Here is a 20,668-nt window from a genome sequence, read left to right on the forward strand (position 1 = left end):
ATATTGGCCCCAAAGACTGGCGCCCTTTCGGTATTTCTTTTATATAAATGCTTGATCAAAGTTACAACTCCCACGGAACCTCAGCTCTCAGACTCTACGTCCAGATGCCCTGCAGAGTGAGGCCCTTGGGTTTCTTTTATTCTTACAAAGGGTTGCCAAAAGCAGAGCCCCAAAAGCAGTTAAACCCAAAAGTAAACTGTCCCAAAAGTAACTAGTCCTCAAAAACTAGCAAAAAGCAGCCAGCACAAATTACAGAATTATGTACAACTACCACATCAGCATGTTAGCGCGAATTGCGGACGTTCGTACAGCTGCCACGTCGTCAGCCAGTCAACGCAATTTCTGGACAATCCGTACAGTCTGCCACGTCCTCTGTTGCTGTTTTGTGTGTGTGTGTGTGTGTGTGTGTGTGTGTGTGTGTGTGTGTGTGTGTGTGTGTGTGTGTGTGTGTGTGGGTGTGTGTGTGTGTGTGTGTGTCCGGGCAGTACTGCCACGTCATCAATTTGTGACAACTAGAAAGAGATAGAAAATGATACTATGAGAAAAGGTGATGAGTGATAGAGAGAGAGAGAGAAAGAGAAGACTGACACCAAATGGGGTCAGACCCCCCTCCAAGGCCCCCCTCTCTATCTATTCGAGAGGTATTTGCTTTAGATTGCACAAAATGCTAATACAATGGTACTAGATACTAAGATGGTGATGGGATCTTGCGGTACTAGATACTAAGATGGTGATGGGAGCTTGGTTCTGCGAGGCTAAAGGCTAAAATGCAAAAACGCTAGAGATTTTGGCTGCGATTTGCAATGACGACCAGGCTATGGGCTGATCTGCTATCGCCGATGTGGACGATGGGCTGAAAACTGAAAAACACTGGCTGATCTAGTACGATGCGCTGAATTCTGAGAACGCTGGCTGATCTGACACGGAAGCTGAAAACGTTGGCTGATCAGTGGAAGAGCATCTTTAGACCGGAGTGGAAGTACAACGGCTTATCACGACTACGCATGATGGAATAGAGAAAAAGAGGTTACTATCGACGGACTGTATTGTGCCAAATACATTTCGGGCATGGTACCATTACGTTGCGGGAAACTCAGAGTTTAGACCACCAAAACATAAACCTTCGCTTGTGGGAAGTATCGAATGGGTTTGATCTAAGTTAGGGAAGGAGACCATTATCACTAACCAATTGTTGTATGTAAATGTTCATGAACTTACCCTAAGACCAACAAAGGAAACTTGGATAGCTAGGAGCATACTTCCCTTAGTGATGGCTACGGGATGTTCAGCATTGTCATGTTTAATGTATGGGGTTGTTGATGTTTACCTCAGCTGAATTCTAAAAACGCTGGCTGATTTGGTGCACAGAGGGGTGCACTGAGGTGTACTTGGTACTTGTACTCCGGGTACTAACTTATGCTTGAGAAGTGACCCTTAGGGTAACTTAGATATGGGGTCAAAGCTGGGTCGGGCAATCCAACTTAAAAATGCCATGATTTTTAAAATGATGCAAAAATGTCACTTATTAATAAGTTGATTAATTACTAATAAGAGGTGATTCATGTCCCAAATTGCTGACGTGTCAAAGCCTAAAGAATGGAGCCAACTTACAGATGCCGGCCGAGGGGCCTAAACCCTAAGAAGAGCAAGTAACAGAAGAAGTCCTACCAACTTATGGGGTTCCGTCCGATGGGGTCCCAAGTGACAGAGATTAAAATAAAGCAGGACCCGCAACTGATGATGTGGCAGATTTCCAAAAATCACGTTGGCTGATGACGTGGCATGCTGTACGAATTTCCATGTTTTGCACTGGCTGATGATATGGCATGCTGTATGGATTTCCGTAAATTACGCTGGCAGCTTTTTGGCATTGCTTTTGGACCATAAGCTTTTGAGTTTTGAAGGCTTTTCACTGTAACTGCTTTTCAAGCCAAGGGCCTTTAAATATGAGGTTAGGGCTCATTCTCTGGCATGCTTCCAAGAGAAGGTGTAGAGTCTAGAGTACCGGCTTGTACTGTGTTGATGCAATATAAAGAAATACCGAAAGGGGCGCCAAGGTTTGAGGCCAATCCTCTCTGGGGTGGAATTCCGCCACTCCGTGTTGCGTGTCGTCTCTCTCTCTCTCTCAGTTCAGTTATTATTGAAGTGTTAAAAGTCTGTTCGGTCTGTTCTTTTCTATTGGCACGTGGTGCCCGTCTTGTGACAGTGGTATCAAAGCATCAGGCGTATGCTTTTCTAAAAGCATACCGGTCCTACAAAAGAGCAAACAGAACTATTGGAATTTTATTCGAGGTATATTCGGCCTATAACCCGGACCTATTAGCCACTCCCACCCTTACTTCATCGCACATCATGCGCGCTCCCGTCTTCATTGCTCATGTCTTACAGGGCATAATCCATTAAGATCACTTGCAAGAGAAGGATCCAAGATTTGTTTCGAGCTGCTGTTTTTCTCAGAGACAGTACCATGCAGATGTCTATAGCTACCAACCCGCACACTTCCAAGGATTTGGCAAGCTTTCAAGAAAAAAAAATTGGCCGAAGTTATATGTTTTCTGACATCTTCCTTCGAAGTGCAACTTCTGGCAAAGTGGGGTATCCTGAAATGCTTGCCATGGAAACCCTAGCAGATTATAACTTGAAATTTCTCGACATCTCTCAGTAGATGTCTCTTCACGAGCAGATGACCTTGGAGGTCCAGTGCGATTGCTATCTTTGGACTACCATCGCCGCCAAAGAAACATTGTCTGTCCAAGAGCTGATGGACCATGCTGTGCTCGGCTACGACCTTATGGAATGAACCTAACCCTAATTTTTGGTGGAGGTTCCAGGATGGAAAGCCAGTCGACTTTTTGAGCTCGGCTAATGTCGAGATTGCTTTTTTTTTAAGTTTCAGTTCTGTTTGATCTTGTTTGGAATGGGTGGTATCTATTTTGAACTTGTCTTGGTGCCGATTTAAACTGTTTGACTCTGGTTTTAATACTGGTTTCAATAATTGGTGATTTTACTCCCGGGTGGAGAAGTGAAAAAAAAAATATTATTTTGGTATTGTTTGAACCTCGGAACGACGCAGGCCGATGCCTGGGGAGCATTCCATGGTACGCTAGAAAACCTCCGAGCAACGCAGGCCGATGCCTGGGGAGCGTTTGGTTGTATGCTTGTAAAATAATTGTTGTTGTGACTCTCGGCCCGAACCTGGATGGTTATGCGAGAGGAGTATTAAGAAGTCTGAGCAGTGGTTACTCTCACCACCTCCAAACGACGCAGGCTGCGGTCAAGGGGGATGTTTGGTTGTAAAAGGCCTCTATATCTCCCGGCCAGAACCTTTTTAGGTTATGCGGGAGGAGTGACAAGGGAGTCCTTGAATATCTCCCGGCTCAAACCTTGTTAGGTTATGCGGGAGGAGTGTTCATTGGCGACTTTATGTTTCTATGTCTTATAACATGCATATGTGAGCATTTGTATTGCATTGTGATGTGCCAACCACTGAATATTCCTAATTGGATGAGATTGCATGGGTATGTAATTTTAGTGCATCAAGACACCCGTGGAAGATCAGTACGGTCTGGGTGTGATGGCTAATTTTACTACGCCAGAATATCGAGAGTTCCGATCTGGACGAAAGGAGAAGCTAACTCCTTGATCAAAAGAGTTGAAAGGAGACGCTAACTCCTTGATCAAAAGAGCCCAAAGGAGAAGCTAACTTCTTAACAAAAAGAGCAAACTGATTGTTCCTCGGAATGACCTTTAAGCTAACTTGAGTTGTTTTGCAGATATGTTGTAATCGCGGACGATAACTCTTTCAAGAAGGAGAGATGTCACAAACTGCTGACGTGTCAAAGCCTAAAGAATGGAGCCAACTTACAAATGCCAGCCGAGGGGCCTAAACCCTAAGAAGAGCAAGTAGCAGAAGAAGTCCTACCAACTTATGGGGACCCGTCCAATGGGGCCCCAAGTGACATAAAGGTTAAAATAAAGCAGGACCCGCAGCTGATGATGTGGTAGATTTCCGAAAATCACGCTGACTGATGGCGTGGCATGCTCTACGGATTTCCGTAAATTACGCTGGTAGCTTTTTGGCATTGCTTTTGGACCAGAAGCTTTTGAGTTTTGAAGGCTTTTCACTGTAACTGCTTTTCAGGCCAAGGGCCTTTAAATATGAGATTAGGGCTCATTCTCTAGCATGCTTCCAAAAGAAGGTGCAGAGTCTCGAGTACCAGTTTGTACTATCTTGATGCAATAGAAAGAAATACCGAAAGGGGCGCCAAGGTTTGGGGCCAATACTCTCTGGGATAGAATTCCGCCACTCCGTGTTGCGTGTCGTCTCTCTCTCTCTCTCTCTCTCTCTCTCTCTCTCTCTCTCTCTCTCTCTCTCTCTCTCTCTCTCTCTCTCTCTCTCTCTCTCTCTCTCTCTCTCAGTTCAGTTATTATTGAAGTGTTAAAAGTCTGTGCAGTCTGTTCTTTTCTAATGGCACATGGTGCCCGTCGTGTGACAATTCACATGCAGATAAATACCTAGGCTAGGTACTAATGCAACTAATACACATTGCAGACATTGGCTATGCTCGTGTGCAATCAGAGGGTATGCAACTAATCTAAAGTGCCTAGACATGCACGTCTTGCGTACAGGCTCACAAGGGTGCCAAAACACTTCCTAGGGTATCCTAAACCCTAGAAATAGGAGTTAGCTTATCCACATGCACATAGGGTTACATGTGCACGTGACATACCATAAAGAATCTCAAAGGGTGCCTTCTCCGTAGACGAATGTACAGTATTCCACTTAGACTATCTGTTCGACACATAGGATTTCAACATAGCCACCACTATGGAATTAGTTAGGGTGTTGCTGCATTATTTTACAGCCTTCTCTAGTGACGAGCTGGTTAGAGCCATGTCCAAGGGTCACTTACATCTAACCAACGCTAGACAAGGCCTAAAACAATGAGAAGGGTCATAAATTTGTCTTGGACTCATAATGGTACGAGGCACCAAGCTCAAAAATGGGCCGCATAACTAGCAGAAAATGCCCAAATGATAAATTGACCAGGCCCAAATGCAATTATAGGGTGAAAGCAAACATACAAAAGAAATAATGAAACAAGTCTAATTTCTTACTTAGTTCATGTGGTTTTGAAATGAAACCCAACAATTTCAGCTATTGGGCCAACACAAAAAACATTTGATGCATTGAAGGTAGAGATATCTCACTTGGGATTGCTGCACTACTATTGGGTTTCAGCGGCTTGCACATTAAAAAAAACTGTACTATGTTTCATGGTCCATGTTCTCAAGGCTGTGGCTGTAAACATATCTAGGTACAACGCATTTGACGGTACTTAACATTATTGTAAACTTCAATAATGTTGAGAACCACAATTTCAGATGCAGCTCCAAAAAGACAGATTTAAGCCGAAGGGCCACAAGCACTTACGACTATATCCGTATGTGTTTAGCATAATCAAGGCCCTACGCCACCTGTGTCGGGCTTGGCATCTCAACAGAAACGTTTTGATTTAATACGTATAAACACCCAATGTGATGCTTCAAGCCACCACAAAAACTACCAACAAAAATCAATTATGCAAGTGCCAATCCCTTAGTTTTCGGAATGGATCAATTGACAAAAGATTACACAGTTCTCTCTCTCTCTCTCTCTCTCTCTCTCTCTCTCTCTCTCTCTCTCTCTCTCTCACACACACACACACACACACACACACACCCCGAGAGAGAGAGAGAGAGAGAGAGACGCGCACACACATGGCGTACCTCTGCGCAATAGTGCTGAGCCGGTGGACTTGGCGGACGAAATTCATTTACGTCATTTGCGCCTGGTAAGTGGATTTGAAAAATTCGAGTGCACGTGGGATCAATACCTTAGATATGCGACGCGCGCGCAGGGGGGGGCCTACCTCGTCTATATGTAACACGGGGTCGAACTCAAGGGATCAAGGGTGGGAGTTAAATCGACCGTTCAATTTGATTCAGGAGACCTTTCGAATTTTGGGGGCGCAGAGGAAAGCGACATGCAAAAAGTAATCCGCCTAGCTATACGCGCCCAAATCCTCCTGCGCCGAAAAGCTCTGCCGACGAAATTTGATTTAGGAGACCTGCGGGGAACCTGCGCGACACACAGTCGGGTTGCCCAAACCTGCGCGACACTGCGCCAAACGCATTACATAGCCTGCATTACACACAGCGGGCACTGCCCTGCTTGACACTGCGCGACACTGCCCTACTCGACACTACGCAACACTGCATTACACAGCCTGCATTACACACAGTCGGGCAAGATGCCTGCGCAACACTGCCTGCTCGAACTGCAGAGCCAGTTTTACACACAGTCGGGCATGCATAGTGCGACCTGAGGGTGGCCGAAAAAAATCCGTGAGGTGCTGCTGTGAAATCTGCACGAAGGACTGTCGTATGCTGTGTAACCTGCTTGACTGCATACGACGAACCTGCACGGATTGAGTGACACGGGGAATGCTGTCCTCATTCGGAGATATGTTGTCCATGTGAGGCAAGGTGTTGTCGTATGCCGAGATTCCTGCTTGACTGCTTCTGCCGAACCTGCACGAAAGTTGGTCATTGTGAGTGCTCTCATTTCATGCATTGTTCGTTGAGTACTTTAAGCTATTGTTAATACAGTGAATTAAAACCAGAAATACCTCTAAGCAGCAAATGAAATGAGGGTCAACAGTGTTAGAATGTGGTTGAGGGTTGAATCATGCTTCTACAGAAATTAGAGGTGTATATGTAAAAGACTGTCTCGCATGGCTTGAATATCACCCAATTTTGGAATCATTCACACGGTCATTGAAGAAAGATAGATATTAAGATGTCAATGTTGAGTTCTGATCCTTGTTTTGCATTTATCGCATATGTTTGCCAATGATGTGCATGTTGTGAGGAATTTTTGAAGGAATAGAGGCCTTGTGTCTGGTATTCTTAAAGCATATGTTGGCCTTAGCACAACAATCTTTATGGGTCTATGCTCGTCCCTCTTCACCGGTCACGTCTTTCTGCTTCTTTCTTGCTGAGCATCTGAAATCTGTCATAAGTGTGCAGAGATTACTTCAAAGCCCAGGGTCGATTCTGAGTAATTTCATAGGTGTGTAGAGATTACTTTCACCGGGATTACAAATATTTGCGGCTTCAACTCAAGGGGAGTATAGGGTGTAGTACTTCTACAATAAGTTGATGGCGAATCATGAGGTATGTCTACGAGCTTACTTTTCTCAGAATGCCACACAATGTCGACGTAAATTGCGTATCTTTGGAGATTTTTGGTGCTTTTGAAGCATGTAATCGGGCAGGGAAAAATTGAATGTTGTTTTCCGTCTCATTGTCAGGAATTGACTCCATTCATTGAGGTTATGGGAACAAATGGGAAGGTTATTCGTGAGTGTCATGCATCGCAAACATGTATTGACCAAAAGGTTTCTTACGAAAGGCGATGCCTTCTTATTAGGCATTTAAAGAATGTGCACAAAATCACAAATATTCACGTTCCAGAGCACAAAACAGGACGTCCTAAAACCAGTGAACGGCCACCACGACCAGTGTCTCCTAGATCTAAACGCCAATGCGTTACAAGGTTTGGAGATATTGCATATAAAGTTAGGGCGGCACGAAGAAAATTTCACAAAGATTTACAAGTGAGGGCAACAAAAGAGTGGGAAAGAGTCTTTGACAAAGAGGGAAAATCGCAAATAGAGTGGGAAGAGTCATGGATTGAAGCGCAAAAGTTTGCATGGGAAGCAGACATGCCAAGTAGGATAACAAAGCTAGAGGCAAAAATTAAGCGCGGATACAAACCCCGTGCTTATGGAGTTCCACATGACGCTGACATTCCTCGAGAAGAAAACGAGAGCGAAGACAAAGAGGGTATTAAAGTTTCAAATGATGAGTCTGCCATCGTAAGTTTACTTTCCTTGACTACACACTCACATTCTCTTTATAGTGACAAGTTTTTACATTTATTTCAAGCTATAATTTGAATGTTATTGTAGCTGGTTTCATCATCGACCGCTAGCTTTGCGCATGTCGAGACCATTTCTTTCTTGGTGAGCCATGATCGCCTTGTGTGTGAGATTGATCACTGCAATATGGATCAGTTCTTGGATAGGTGTGTTACTAACGTAGATTTACTCTTTTGCATGTAAATCTTGCAAGCGTAATTAGAAAAACAAACAGTGTAAGTGTGTGCATTTTTTCATAGGTGTCGTAAGGGAGTCATTTTTGTTTTGCGGTCTTCTCGATCTGGGCTTGAGTCGGGGTTAGATGCCCATGTCAATGATGATGTTCTAGATCTTGAAGCTTCTACAAAAACGATCAACCTTTTTGCATTGTAAGGAAATAAACTTTATGCCTAAGTAACATTATAGATTTTTTGCTTTGTTCACTTGTGTATCTCATCCTTCATAGGTGGATGGAAAGCATATTGCCGCCCGATGTTCTCTCAGGTGTGTGGTGGGTAGACAGCTTGTGGTTCCCATTTGTCTCTGAGCGTGCTATAGGAGATCATACGTTTAGCAATTTCTTTGGGACACCTGATTTAGGAGCTCACGTATTTACCTTCTTCCCCGTTTTGGATGGGTATGGATGTTTTACTTTTATGTATTTTCGTAGTATCAAAACTGTCAAAGCTTCAAGTCTGAATGTGTGTTCTTTACATAGATCACATTGGGTTCTTGTGGCATTTTACAATGCCCATCTCATACGCATACCCACTCTTTCTCGACGACGTTCAGCTATACTTCTCTTTGACTCTCTTTCGATTGTCTGCATGGAGAGACTCTTACCACACGTGTCTAGGTATGCATTGTTTTTGCTTCAAACATAATGGTCACATTGTTTGCATAATTTTAATTAATCAATTGCTGTGTTTGAAGGGTACTAAAGCATTTTAGTAAGCATTGTTCAAACCTTCAAGTTAGAGAAGAACTTGAAGATCCGCGGGAAGCTTGCGAACTCCTCACTGCACAGGTTTATGGCACAATTTAGGGTTGTGTGCTATTGCATTGTGTAGTGAATTTTCTGTTGTTGACTTATACACATGTTTGTTGGCTATAGTGTCCTTAGCAGCCAAATTCTACCGACTGTGGTTATTATGTGATGACAGCAATGAGGTTATTGATAAAGACCACTCTTAAAGATCAAAAGCCTCAAGGAAATTTGGTAATCGCTTGTCTTAAGCACTCATTATAGTGTGAACTCTCACTACTTTTTTGCTTTCTAATGCTGTGTTCTTTTCAGTTAAAAAAGAATTGGTTTGCGCATGAAGAGGTCAAGTTCACGAGACAGAAACTCAATGCTTGGTTGAACAAGGCTTTGGGTGAGGTCACACTTGGATAGGCCATGGTTTAGGTCGATGTTGTGTTCATCTTTTATTGTATTAATGGCAAACTTTGGAAGCCGTCATGGCCTACTTTGTATCGATGATTTTGCTAACAGATATTGTCTATATTTACATTTTGGTCCACTTTGTGTGTTGTAATTTGCGGCAGGCTACAATGCTGAGAATCTTACTTACATGGGATATTGTCATGTCTGGACTTGATTAATCTACTCAGGCTTCTGGGACGCTTTTTTGTAGAATCCAGTCTCCTGATATTTTTATGCAAAGCTGTACACGAGCAGGTACACCAGAATGGGGGGTGAATGAGGAGCACATGCATAGCACATGTAATCTGGATACACACAAAGAGGTGCCCACACACACACAAGAAAGCTTTTATAGTACTTGGCTGGATTATGAGTAGTGAGGCTTTGCATGTCGAAGCCTACCGATCCGTCCTTGATGTACAAATTACGTTCAAAATAATTTTATCTGGTTTTGGTTTGTAAATTTCTGCCTTTTGGTCCTCCACAGATGGAGTATGCAATTACATTGTTTCATTTGTTTCTCAAGTGTTTAAATGAAGGTGATTGAGTTGCTGGCTTTTTATTCCTATTTTAGGCTGGAATGACAATGTGCCCTGCTTTGGTATTTTGGAAGAAAGTGTATCAGTGTCAGCATCTTTACATGCTGGTGATGAAGTTGCTATAGCTCAGCTGCCACTCAAGGATACAGAGAGACCAGAATTTGAGGGTGAAGCATGCGTACTTGAAACCAATGTTGAATCAGGGCAATGCGGACAGCACTCAACATTCAGATGCTAATATGGTCGTGGGTTTGGATAAAGTGTCCTGCTGAATGGTTTGAGGGTTCTATTTACTCGGACGAATGGAAATTTACAATGCTGAGGCTGGTCTTTATGAGGAATACATGGTCTTTATGAAGAATACATGCTTGTTTATTATTCCAGAAGCCTGGTCTTTATGAGGAATACATGCTTGTTTATGAGCAATACATGGTCTTTATGAGGAATACATGTTTGTTTATTATTCCAGAAGCCTCGTCTTTATGAGGAATACATGGTCTTTATGAGGAATACATGCTTGTTTATTATTCCAGAATTTGTTTGTCTCTCTTTTGCTTTCGATTTGTCCGGTGATTATAGCCCATGTTGTCTTAGCAACAATACATGTTGTGACAGTTCTGAGAAACAAGCCTTTAAAAATGCCTTGCATCTGGATGATGACGATGCTTCGGCTTATGCCTACATGCAGAAAGTTTAGAGTACATGGTCGCCCATAGAAACACCAGAGTTGACTCCTCATTGATATCCTCCACTCGGTTTGGGTCAAGAAAATATATGAAGGCCTGCACTGAAAACAAGAGGGCTCATGGCCTGCAATTAAAACCCAAAAGCACTGCCTAATTGACAAAAAGTTCGACACAAAGGAGTGTTGATGCTACTGTTCCACTAAAATTTTCATAAAGTGGTAGCGTTTCACTTTACATAAAAGTGGTAGAGTTTCATTGCAAACCAGACCACTAAACAACTACAGCAAAAATGACCCATTGAAAAGTCAACACTGTCTCTTCTATGGAAGATGAGATCCGGCCACCTCATCCTTAGGCAGAGGTTATTTACACACAACAAGTCTCTTTAAGTTGTATTTACAGAGCGAATATCCATTTCAGCCTTTGCATGATGCCATCCTTCAAGATGGATTCTTATGCTTTCAAAGCACACTAGAATTAACATACATGTCGACTTTTGCTTTCAGAGCACACTAGAATTAACATACATTTCAAGAATTGGTTTACCCACACTTTCATAATGGGATATGATTACTAGTTGCAAGTATAAGCACACTATTTGGAGAGAGGTCTTGGCTCCGCAAACGCTCAAAAATGTAAAGAGCTTTTTAACAAAGCAAAGCAAAAAACTGATGTAACAACTCATTACTATGTTCAAAAGTTAAAAAGTAATCTCAACAAGTTGAAATTAACAACCCTCTTGAAACAAAGTAATCTCGACACAATGTGTAGAGATCACTTTTGTGGTAGGGAGCTCTTAGTTTCTAAACTCTCTGGAAGAAAAGTAATCTCAGCACAACGAGTCGAGATTACTTTTTTCCCAGAGAGCTAGAATCCCTAACTCTCTGGAAAAAAGTAATCTCAGCACAACGTGTCGAGATTACTTTTTTTCCAGAGAGTTAGAATCCCTAACTCGCTGCCATAAAAGTAATCTCTGCACATTGTGTCGAGATTACTTTTTTTCCAAAGAGCTAGAAATTTTGAACTGTTAGCCACTCCCTGTAAAAAAAGTAATCTCTGCACAATGTGTCGAGATTACTTTTTCTCCAGAGAGTTGTTAATTTCTATTTCTCTGGAGAAAAAGTAATCTCGACACATTGTGCAGAGATTACTTTTATGGAAGAGAGTTAGAACTTTAGATTTGTGTATTATTAACGTAATCTCAACATACGAATAATGTTTGGTTTAAATCAAAATTGAATAAAACTCGTCAAAATTTTCCATTTGTATTAAAAAAAGCTTGAAATATAATTGTCATAAATACGTCATTACATGGCTTCGACTAGAAGAATACAACAATAGCATTCTGATGATGGAAGCTTTGATGCCTGGTAGTTGTTCTCCATTTTCTCGGGTAAGTGTAAAGCAATACTCAACATCTTCTGCACCACCAAATTGGTAAGAAGAAATCACCCCCCCAAAACTCTCAGCTTCATTACAGACGCGAATCACTTGACCCACTAGAGATTGAATGACATTTTCCTTGATGTGTATAGGCTTTACTGGGAGGAGAGCATGACACGTGTGACACGTGGGTGTGATTTGAGAATCCACTAGCAAGGTTTTGGTGCAACAATGTGGACACCAAATACGGGGCCACTTATCAAAACGGACACGCGATCTCCCCCTTTGGTGCTTGCGTCTGAGTTGGCCCGTTTGACGCAATGGTTTGGAAGGTTGGCCCGTCCCATCAAGGTCTATGCTTTGTTGTTCTTCACATGTGCGAACTAGTGGTACGCCATGATCGAGCCGAGTTGCTGTAACGTGGGCTTGTATTTGTTTAATACTCCCTCTGGCAGGGAGATCAATCTTTGTAGGGATCACAGATGTTGAAAGTGTCCCTTTCATGTTTTGCAACTGTTTCCTGATGACTTCAATCTCTTTGGGATCCTTAGAATACACCTCTTTTTGTATAGTTGACAGTGCATCCTTGAGGTGGTTGATGAGATCCACCACATCATCTTCCCTCTCTTGTACATTATTGTCACTATCGTGTGCTTCAAAATCACGATGCATGACATCTTTGTAGATGTTGGATGCATCTTCATGTGCACCATGTAGAAATTCTTTCAAACGAGGAAAGTGAGTCAGTACTATCATTCGAACACCATTAAGATGCTTACATTGACTGCCCCAATCTGGACAATCACAATAATTGCTTTGCAAGCTGACATAGTACCATATACTCTCAGTTGTGGCACTTTGAATCTTGAAGAGAAGTGACCCTTCATTTATAACCTGAAAGGTAGATGGTGTGGTTTGAAACCTTTGCAAGATTCTCTCCCCTTCAAGCATTTTTGCTGTCTGCATCTTTGTCCCCCCCCGAACGCCATATCGCCCAGAGTTAGCTACCATGCAAAGCATGAATTAGACACGAATCCACACCTTCAACGTATGCTTTGCAATAAACAGAAAAGAGAACAAATTACCTATTTCTTGTTTTGGTTGAAAGACCTCAAGAGGGTACCACCGATGCGACTTCCAGACTTCGAGTCACCCACAAGCGCATGCAAGAGCTCCAAGATAGATCGATTAATCCGAGCATCCAAAAGAGTATATTTAATATATTGCCATAAGCGCTCCACCAAGTTTGTGGTGTCAACATTGCCATGTCTAAACATTCGTCCAAACCTTGGCCATCGGGTTTTCCACATGCAATCCCACCCACACCATCCATTAGTAATATAACGAACTATATTTGGGTACGGTGAATACCTCACCAAAAGCTCTTGAAATCTGCCTTCAAAATCTGATTCTGTTGCACAATGCATTAAGTTTGACAAATCATTATAAACATCGTCCCTTAACTCCTTTGGAACCTACATTTCAAAACAAACGTGCATATGTTGTACATCGATTTTTTTTTTTAGATCAAATAGTTACAATTAAAAAACTTACCAGTATAATACCTGAGGTAAGAGATTCTCCACCCATGCTTTCTTGGTATGGAACCAACATAGTAGAACACGGCATGCAACCTGATACTTTTTTCCATTGGCGTCAACACTCCAACTATGCGGGTCTTCATCCACGACCTTCGATATAGCCTCTAGTTCTTGTTGTGACTTATCAATCACAATAGCTGACGGACAAATGTGGCCCATCCTCTCAAAGACTACAGCAACTGTCAACTTTAAAGCAATGACGTCATGATGACAGCCAGGATCTGTCGTACACAGCATGAACCAAATTGGTAGGCCAACACCTTGTTGGTTTGGCAACACTGCAGCATATAATGGTAAACCATATATGTTTGTTTTAAATGTGCTGTCAATAGCCCATGAGTTATTTGTAGAGAATCGCTTGGCCATTTGTAGCATCCAGTCATCTTGGATGATCAAGATAAAAGGCTTATCTTTGTCATTAACTGCCGATGGATTGTATGGTTGGCAATAAACCACCTGCATAATTTGAATGTAAGAAGAAAATAAATTTGAACTACTCTGTATGACTTATGACAAGACATTACCTTGTTGGTTTCACGTAATTTCATAGCCTCCGTATACATAGAAACCCAGTCATCATCTGATACGCGACCTGTATCAACTTGATCACTTAGAGGGTATCCTCTGTATAAAGCAATTTACTAAAGAGGCAAGTCAAAGTGCTACCTCGATAACGCATTTGATAAGACAAGATATTGATTTCATGCGGTATCATAAAGAACCTGTAGATAGTACAATCAAGAAGGGAGGCTTGCTCCATGTGAAATCTTTCTTTTGACAAAGACATAGAAGCAACATATCGAGCATTTCCGACATCAAAGAGATCTTCCATGCAACACTCAATTACGGATGGATGGACGGGCAAGTGATATATATCACTTCTTGAACCTGGAACATGACCACTGTGACTAGTGTTTAGATAAATATGAACATCATTACTCCCATTGGTAGTTATCACTTGTATTTTGAACGGACAACCACATTTCTTTGATGTCCTTGTTCTCTTTTTATCTCCCCTTCGTCGAGGCGCACCACCTCGATGACATATATAATCAATCACAGTTTTTAATGTGCCCGATTTTTTGGAAGAACGGACCATCACTAGCCTTGTCTTGTACTCGATCATGATGGTCTTTAGGCGCCCCTCTACATCGGACGTGTTTGTAGTGATCACATTTGGAGGCTCTTTATTCAGGTCCATTCTTTGACGCCATGATCTTGAAGTTGAAGCGTTAGTTGCATTGCTACATCCACAAGCATTTATGTACTCTTTGATGTATATGGTAGATATACCATGCTTCCTAACTTCAATGCACCATTTGGACTTGATGGAAATTAGGGTTTTATTAAACCCTTGGTGTTTTGATCCTTCAACAATATGGGCAACTTTTACAATATCCTCCCAATCTTCAACACATGGAACTCTCACTGGCTGCGAATCTCCCAAATATAAACAAAGCCTTCTATCCTCATCAAGCCCAACATGAAGCTCATCCTTCATCTTGCGCCACTTCTTCAAATCCAACATGTCTCTAGAGTCATAGGTTTTAAGAGTCTCCAATGTTGTGGAGAGGTCACTTTGAAGCACTCTTATCATGTAATTATATGCCTCTCTGTGAAAGGAAAAATATGTTGTGGACACATAGAGATTTGGATCCGGAAATACCTTAACCATTTGATCTTCAAGAGGCCGGCTTTCTCCAAGAGCATCACCTTCTTCATGGAGTACCTCGAAGTCGTCATCAATACTTTCACTACTCGCATCACTTAAATCCTCATCAAACAACTCTTCAAGCATATGATCACCTTCCACGTTTGCTTGATCCCAATCCATCACTTGGTTGTGATTGAGGGTGATTGGATGAGAAAGCACACTTCTTTCTGTCGGTGAGCGTGAATGTTACTGTGTGTGTGTGTGTGTGTACGCGCGCACGCAAAGGAGAGGGACAGAGAGAGGCCAGTTTTTCTGCCCTGTGTCGAGATTACACGTAGTGTGTTGAGATTACATACAGTGTGGGTCTCTGCATTACTTTGATGTGAGTCGAGAGTTAAACTCTTTAAAGTAGGTTGAGTGAATGCTGAGCATACTTGCTTGGCGTTCATAAATGGAAGAATGTACTTTAAGCTTCACTTCAATGCACAAATTAAAGGCGCCGGGCCCCGCCGCCGAAAGTGATGGCTGTGCAGAGATTACTTTTTTTGCAGAGATTACAATTGCACGGTGCCGCAAAAATCCGCGGTCCTCATTGAATCTTGATCTAACTTTTCACTCCCACCCTTGATCCCTTGAGTTGGACCCCGTGTTACATATAGACGAGGGGGGGCCTATTTGTCCATCGACATTGAGCCACTAAGGCCCCTATCACACTAGGACAGCCACACTCTAGCATATCAAGCTTAACTTGTGTACCCTTCCCATGTGCACTTTTGCAATTGGCTTCATTCTTTAGCAAGTGGGTGAGCAAGCAAGACCGCCCCTCTGACATATCTCCATGGCCAGCTCCCAAATTTTTCAGTGGCGCATACAATGTTGCCACTTCAGCTTGGCCCTCGGTCACCCATCCTAGTGTGACACGAGCCTAAGAGTCATGATGAAGGCATGGAGCTCTAGAGCTAGGGGTATGAAAGCCATATGATCAGATAGTGGAATCCTGATATGCATGGATGTATCAAATTCATACCGTACCAAATTGGTGGGGAGAGAGAGAGAGAGAGAGAGAGAGAGAGAGAGAGAGAGAGAGAGAGAGAGAGAGAGAGAGAGAGAGAGAGAGAGAGAGAGAGAAGCAAGTTATAGACAACATTGAGTGTTCACAAGGATTTAAGAAACACTATGCCAATTCAATTTCTTGAAATAGGAAGAAACTGACATAGACCTCTATTGAAATTTATCAGCCTTTTTCTTGCTCAAGTTCTTAACTCAAATAAGGATTGTTCTACTCACTATGAAGTTACTATCGTGAGTGAGTGACTATGTGTTAAGTGTTTGTTGAGAAAGAGAGAACGTATGGTGAACTTTCGTGATTTTTATTGAGAACCACTACTTGAAGGACTGGAGGCAAATGTTGGAGATATGCCATCGTTAGATGGTGGAATCTTATGTTGCATACCATGGTTGTATGGCCACATTGGCTTTGCATATGCATTTTAGCCTATTCTCAGTCTTCTGGCCCTATGTTGGTCCATATGTCCCAATTTTTTGTCCTTTCCCTATTTTGTGGACTTATGATTAATGATTTACTTGCATGGATGTAGGGTGCTTGCCAATGCATGCATTGCTTAGATCTACACCAATTACACATGCACTCTTGAGGGCCGGATTTCTGGTCAACACAAAGTTGGAGATCTTGTCATTTTTTATAAGTTTGGAAGGCAATTTCTCCACATCATGTCATTTTCTTGAGTTATTAGAAAGATGATGTCACTAGGTCTTTTTTAAGCAGTTCAACCCAGTTTAGACCTTTCCTTAAATTCTTTACTCCTTTTTGGATGTTGAAGATCCACCTCTCCTTTCTAAGAGGTGTGTGTGTGTGAGGATAAGCAAGCATTCTCGATCAAGCCACATTGAATATAACCCTCATTCTTTTTGGCTTGCATTCCTGCACATTTTCCAAGGCATTCAAAACATGTTTTTAAGCCGTGTTTGTCTCGTAAAAACACATTAGATTCCCGTAAGAATTCCCTTGGCACTTTTAAAGGTTGCATCTCCTTTTAGCACTCTTAGGTGCCAAAACACACCTTGAAATGTAACATTTTCCCTACCACATAGTAGACCAAAATTCATTTCCATAACATTACCTCATCCTTGAACTCATATTTTTCCTCGACTATGCTTATTACAAGAAGAGATCAACTAGGCCCATTGGCATTCAGCGAAGCATCCGTTTTAGCATATTGACACCATTCCATAGTAGGTGACTAGTCTACTTGGCGCTTGGGAGACTAACTACCACAAGTGTGTCTATTGATCATAGCTAGCACACCTTTTTAGAGTAGATAGCAAGTTTACTCGGTACTTGGGAAACATAGTTGCCACAAGTGTGTGTCCTTTTGTATGCGTACACTTTGAAACATAAATGAATAGCATTTAGAAAATCAAGTCAAATAAAAGAAAACATTTTCCTTCATTTGCTTTTACAACATTTACATTGATGATTACCTTTCAAGAAATTCATCGTAAGCATTAACTAAGTACATCTAATCCTTCAATTATGGCTTAGCACCCATTTAGCAATTTTGAAAGGATACTTTATAGTTTAAATTAAATAGTTACCCAAGGCCTTACCATTATGGAGCATTTTGCTTTCATTATTGATGGAGGATACTTTCCGACGGAGGTATCTGCTCTTCTCCTTCAAACTTAAGAGGATCATTTGCAACTACTTGACCCTGAGGAGCATCACCCCAAAAAGATTTTAGTAGACTTGCCTAGAAAACATTGTAGACTTGCCAATGGTTAGGCAACTGAAGCTTTCAATCTATTGCGTTATTGGCACTTGAGTCTAAAAGGTCATACTATCTTTTTGCTCATTAAGCACATTAATTTTGATCACCCATGAGTTCTTCTGCCAAATTTTCTCATCGTGTACTATCGATGAGCTTTGGGTCATTTTAGAAGAACGCAATTATATTCTTTAAATTAACATTGTTCCTAGGCATGCCTATAGTAGCCTTTTGCTTTTACTATGTGGTCTTCATGGCTTGCATTTATCATGACTATAACCATTGGTTTGTAAGGATCTTCCCATGCATCTTCAAGATCAATGGTGTTAGGATTGGGTAGCGGAAGAGTGCTCTAGCCTAAGCGTCATTAGTGAGCTAGGCTATGGTGGATGAAACCTTAAGCTCACCATGATGCTAGGGTTAGGGTTAGAGCAATGGAAATTAGGGTTAGGCTATAGCTTAGGGCAAAAGCATAAAGGTAGAGCGTAGACACAATGATGATAGCTCAAAGTGCAATTGATTGATTAGAAAATAACCTCTATTATAAGCTTAGTGCTTTACAATCATTGGCTAGAGAGGTTATACCTTCTTGCTATTCGACCATTCTCATCATTTATCTCTTCTTATGTGGCTAGAGGGCATTCCCATATGGTGCCACAAGTTGGCCTTATCCTAACAATCGCCCCCTTAAGACAAGCTTAGGGTTTTACAAAGACTTCATGTGTTTTGGTTCATGTGTTCATGTCATGGTGTACTCCTAGGCTAACATGATTCATCTACCTGATATATCATGGCGGTTTTTGTTGGATTTAACACTTCACGATTCTCAATTGGATACATCGTGGCAATTCTCAACGGATTCAACAACCATGGTTCAATGTCCCATGATACATCATAGCAGTTCTCTACCGGAATCATTGCTATGGTTCACAAGTGGGACTTAGTAGGTTCACTAGTAGTTAGTACAAAATCATTTATTCATTCATCTTTGTGTGAAGAGGTCATTATCTTTGCGCTCTTCAAAAGTGTCTATGTGTCTTTGTCCTCGTTGTCATTTGTTGTTGATGTTTGCTTCATCTTTATGTTGTTGTCATCTTTAATTGCTCGATCTTCATTTGTGTCATTTTCTTCATCTTCATTTGTACATTGATGTCGATCTTTAGTTTTTTGATTTTTTTTGGTTCAAGATTTCAAGGATGTGATCTTCTTGGCTAACAGTGTAAAGTACACATACATAACAAACATGATGCTTGTGTGTACGCAAGTCATGGGCGATCTTACCATAGAAGATGTCTCTAGGCAGTGTCTATAACCCCATGTACATGTGTGCAAGGTGTCTTTGTGTATGTATGTTGCATACATAGTAGTTGTGCATGAATACAAATGAGCTCTTAGAAAGTTCGACACACATTAACTCTTTGTGTGAAGAGCTTGATATGCTTTGACACACATTTTTGCAAAAGACTAGAAAGTGAGGCACCCAAATGGTTGTGTGAGAGTGCTTGTAGCCCTACTATGATAGGAATGGCTGCCAAAAGAAAATATCCAAATAAAAAAACTTGCAAATTAATGAAGGGGGATTTAGACAGTTGTCGAGGGCTCGCAGCCACCAAGCAGTGGGTTTGTTAGCAGCAAGCTAATCCCATGTAACATTTTTTGGGAGCTTTTGTTGTAAAAACACTCATACTTTTGATAAATCGGGAATATTGTAACTCCTATTTTCCAGGTGGATATTGTAATCGATGAGCCGGAGCTATAAGCTTCTAGATTGTATCAAGTTATCCTTAGTTAGAGCTCCAAGATAATTAGTTTTTGACCAAATAAACCTTGTCTAAGGTATAACAGCCAATTTTTGTAAGTTATTGTTAAGTTTTGGATAAGAAATACACAGCGTGACTAATGGCACTCACTTCTCTCCTTCTCATGCTTCCTACTCCCTTGTTGGTTGTTGCATTGTAGTGCCGTCTGTTGTGTTGCAACCACAGGTAAGAGCTCTACGCATTGACGTAAACATATCATGGTAAACTGTAGCTTTTGGTGTCACTGACACGCGACCTAATTTCATCATAAGTAATAATTTAAGCTAGGAAATCACGAAATACACATAGGCGGGGTATTGGGGCATCATTGCTAAGCTTTTAGATGCATTAGGGTGGGTCAGAAACGACTAGGTCAAAATCTCACTACTGTTAGTAATCGCGTTTTTTGCACTTCATCAAAAGTGAGATTTGAGACCATAAGCATGTGTGCTTAGGTCATATATACTTGTCCTAGAAGTTTTGTAACATTTGGATGTCATTTGATGTTGTAACGATCATGTTTTGTTTGCCGATTAGTGACTAGCTTTTGATGACTTTGGTCATTTGAGTGTAGCTTGTGTTAGATGTGAGTTGTCTGTTGTTTCCAAGAGATTAACACCCTCTTGTAGGCTCTATGCACTAGTTAAATTAGCTTTGTCCCATGGATTGACAATTATGTTCGTGGTTCTCGCTATGTTTGCAATAAGATAAGAGTGAGTTTAGGAAACCCATCCCACATTTGGTGCCGTTTCCGAGGACAAATAAACATAAACTAGGAAAAACAAGAGCGTCTTGTGTACTTGTCCTTTAAATTCTTTCAGAATCACCTA

General features: G+C 41.6%; 1 protein-coding gene and 1 pseudogene across 5 annotated transcripts in view; one reads left to right on the top strand and one right to left on the bottom strand.

Annotated features, from left to right (window-relative positions):
• The window catches only part of LOC147443553 (Thioredoxin superfamily protein), a 69,067-nt gene extending 63,144 nt beyond the window's left edge, over positions 1–5,923 (bottom strand). The window contains exon 1 of one of the 5 annotated variants that reach the window (XM_086526352.1): positions 5,770–5,923. In XM_086526352.1, coding sequence (XP_086382478.1) covers positions 5,770–5,816 — 47 coding nt within the window. In that variant the 5' untranslated portion in view covers positions 5,817–5,923. Of the gene's footprint in view, positions 1–5,760 lie in introns of all 5 variants that reach the window. The other 4 variants (XM_086526350.1, XM_086526353.1, XM_086526349.1 and 1 more) reach the window with 4 other exon arrangements.
• Positions 5,924–7,379: 1,456 nt separating this feature from the next.
• LOC147443554 (uncharacterized) lies at positions 7,380–9,360 on the top strand (annotated as a pseudogene).
• Positions 9,361–20,668: the final 11,308 nt, after the last annotated feature.

This window comes from Adiantum capillus-veneris, chromosome 13 (genome assembly GCF_014529385.1).
Source record: "Adiantum capillus-veneris isolate H3 chromosome 13, ASM1452938v2, whole genome shotgun sequence".
Classification (NCBI taxonomy): domain Eukaryota; kingdom Viridiplantae; phylum Streptophyta; class Polypodiopsida; order Polypodiales; family Pteridaceae; genus Adiantum; species Adiantum capillus-veneris.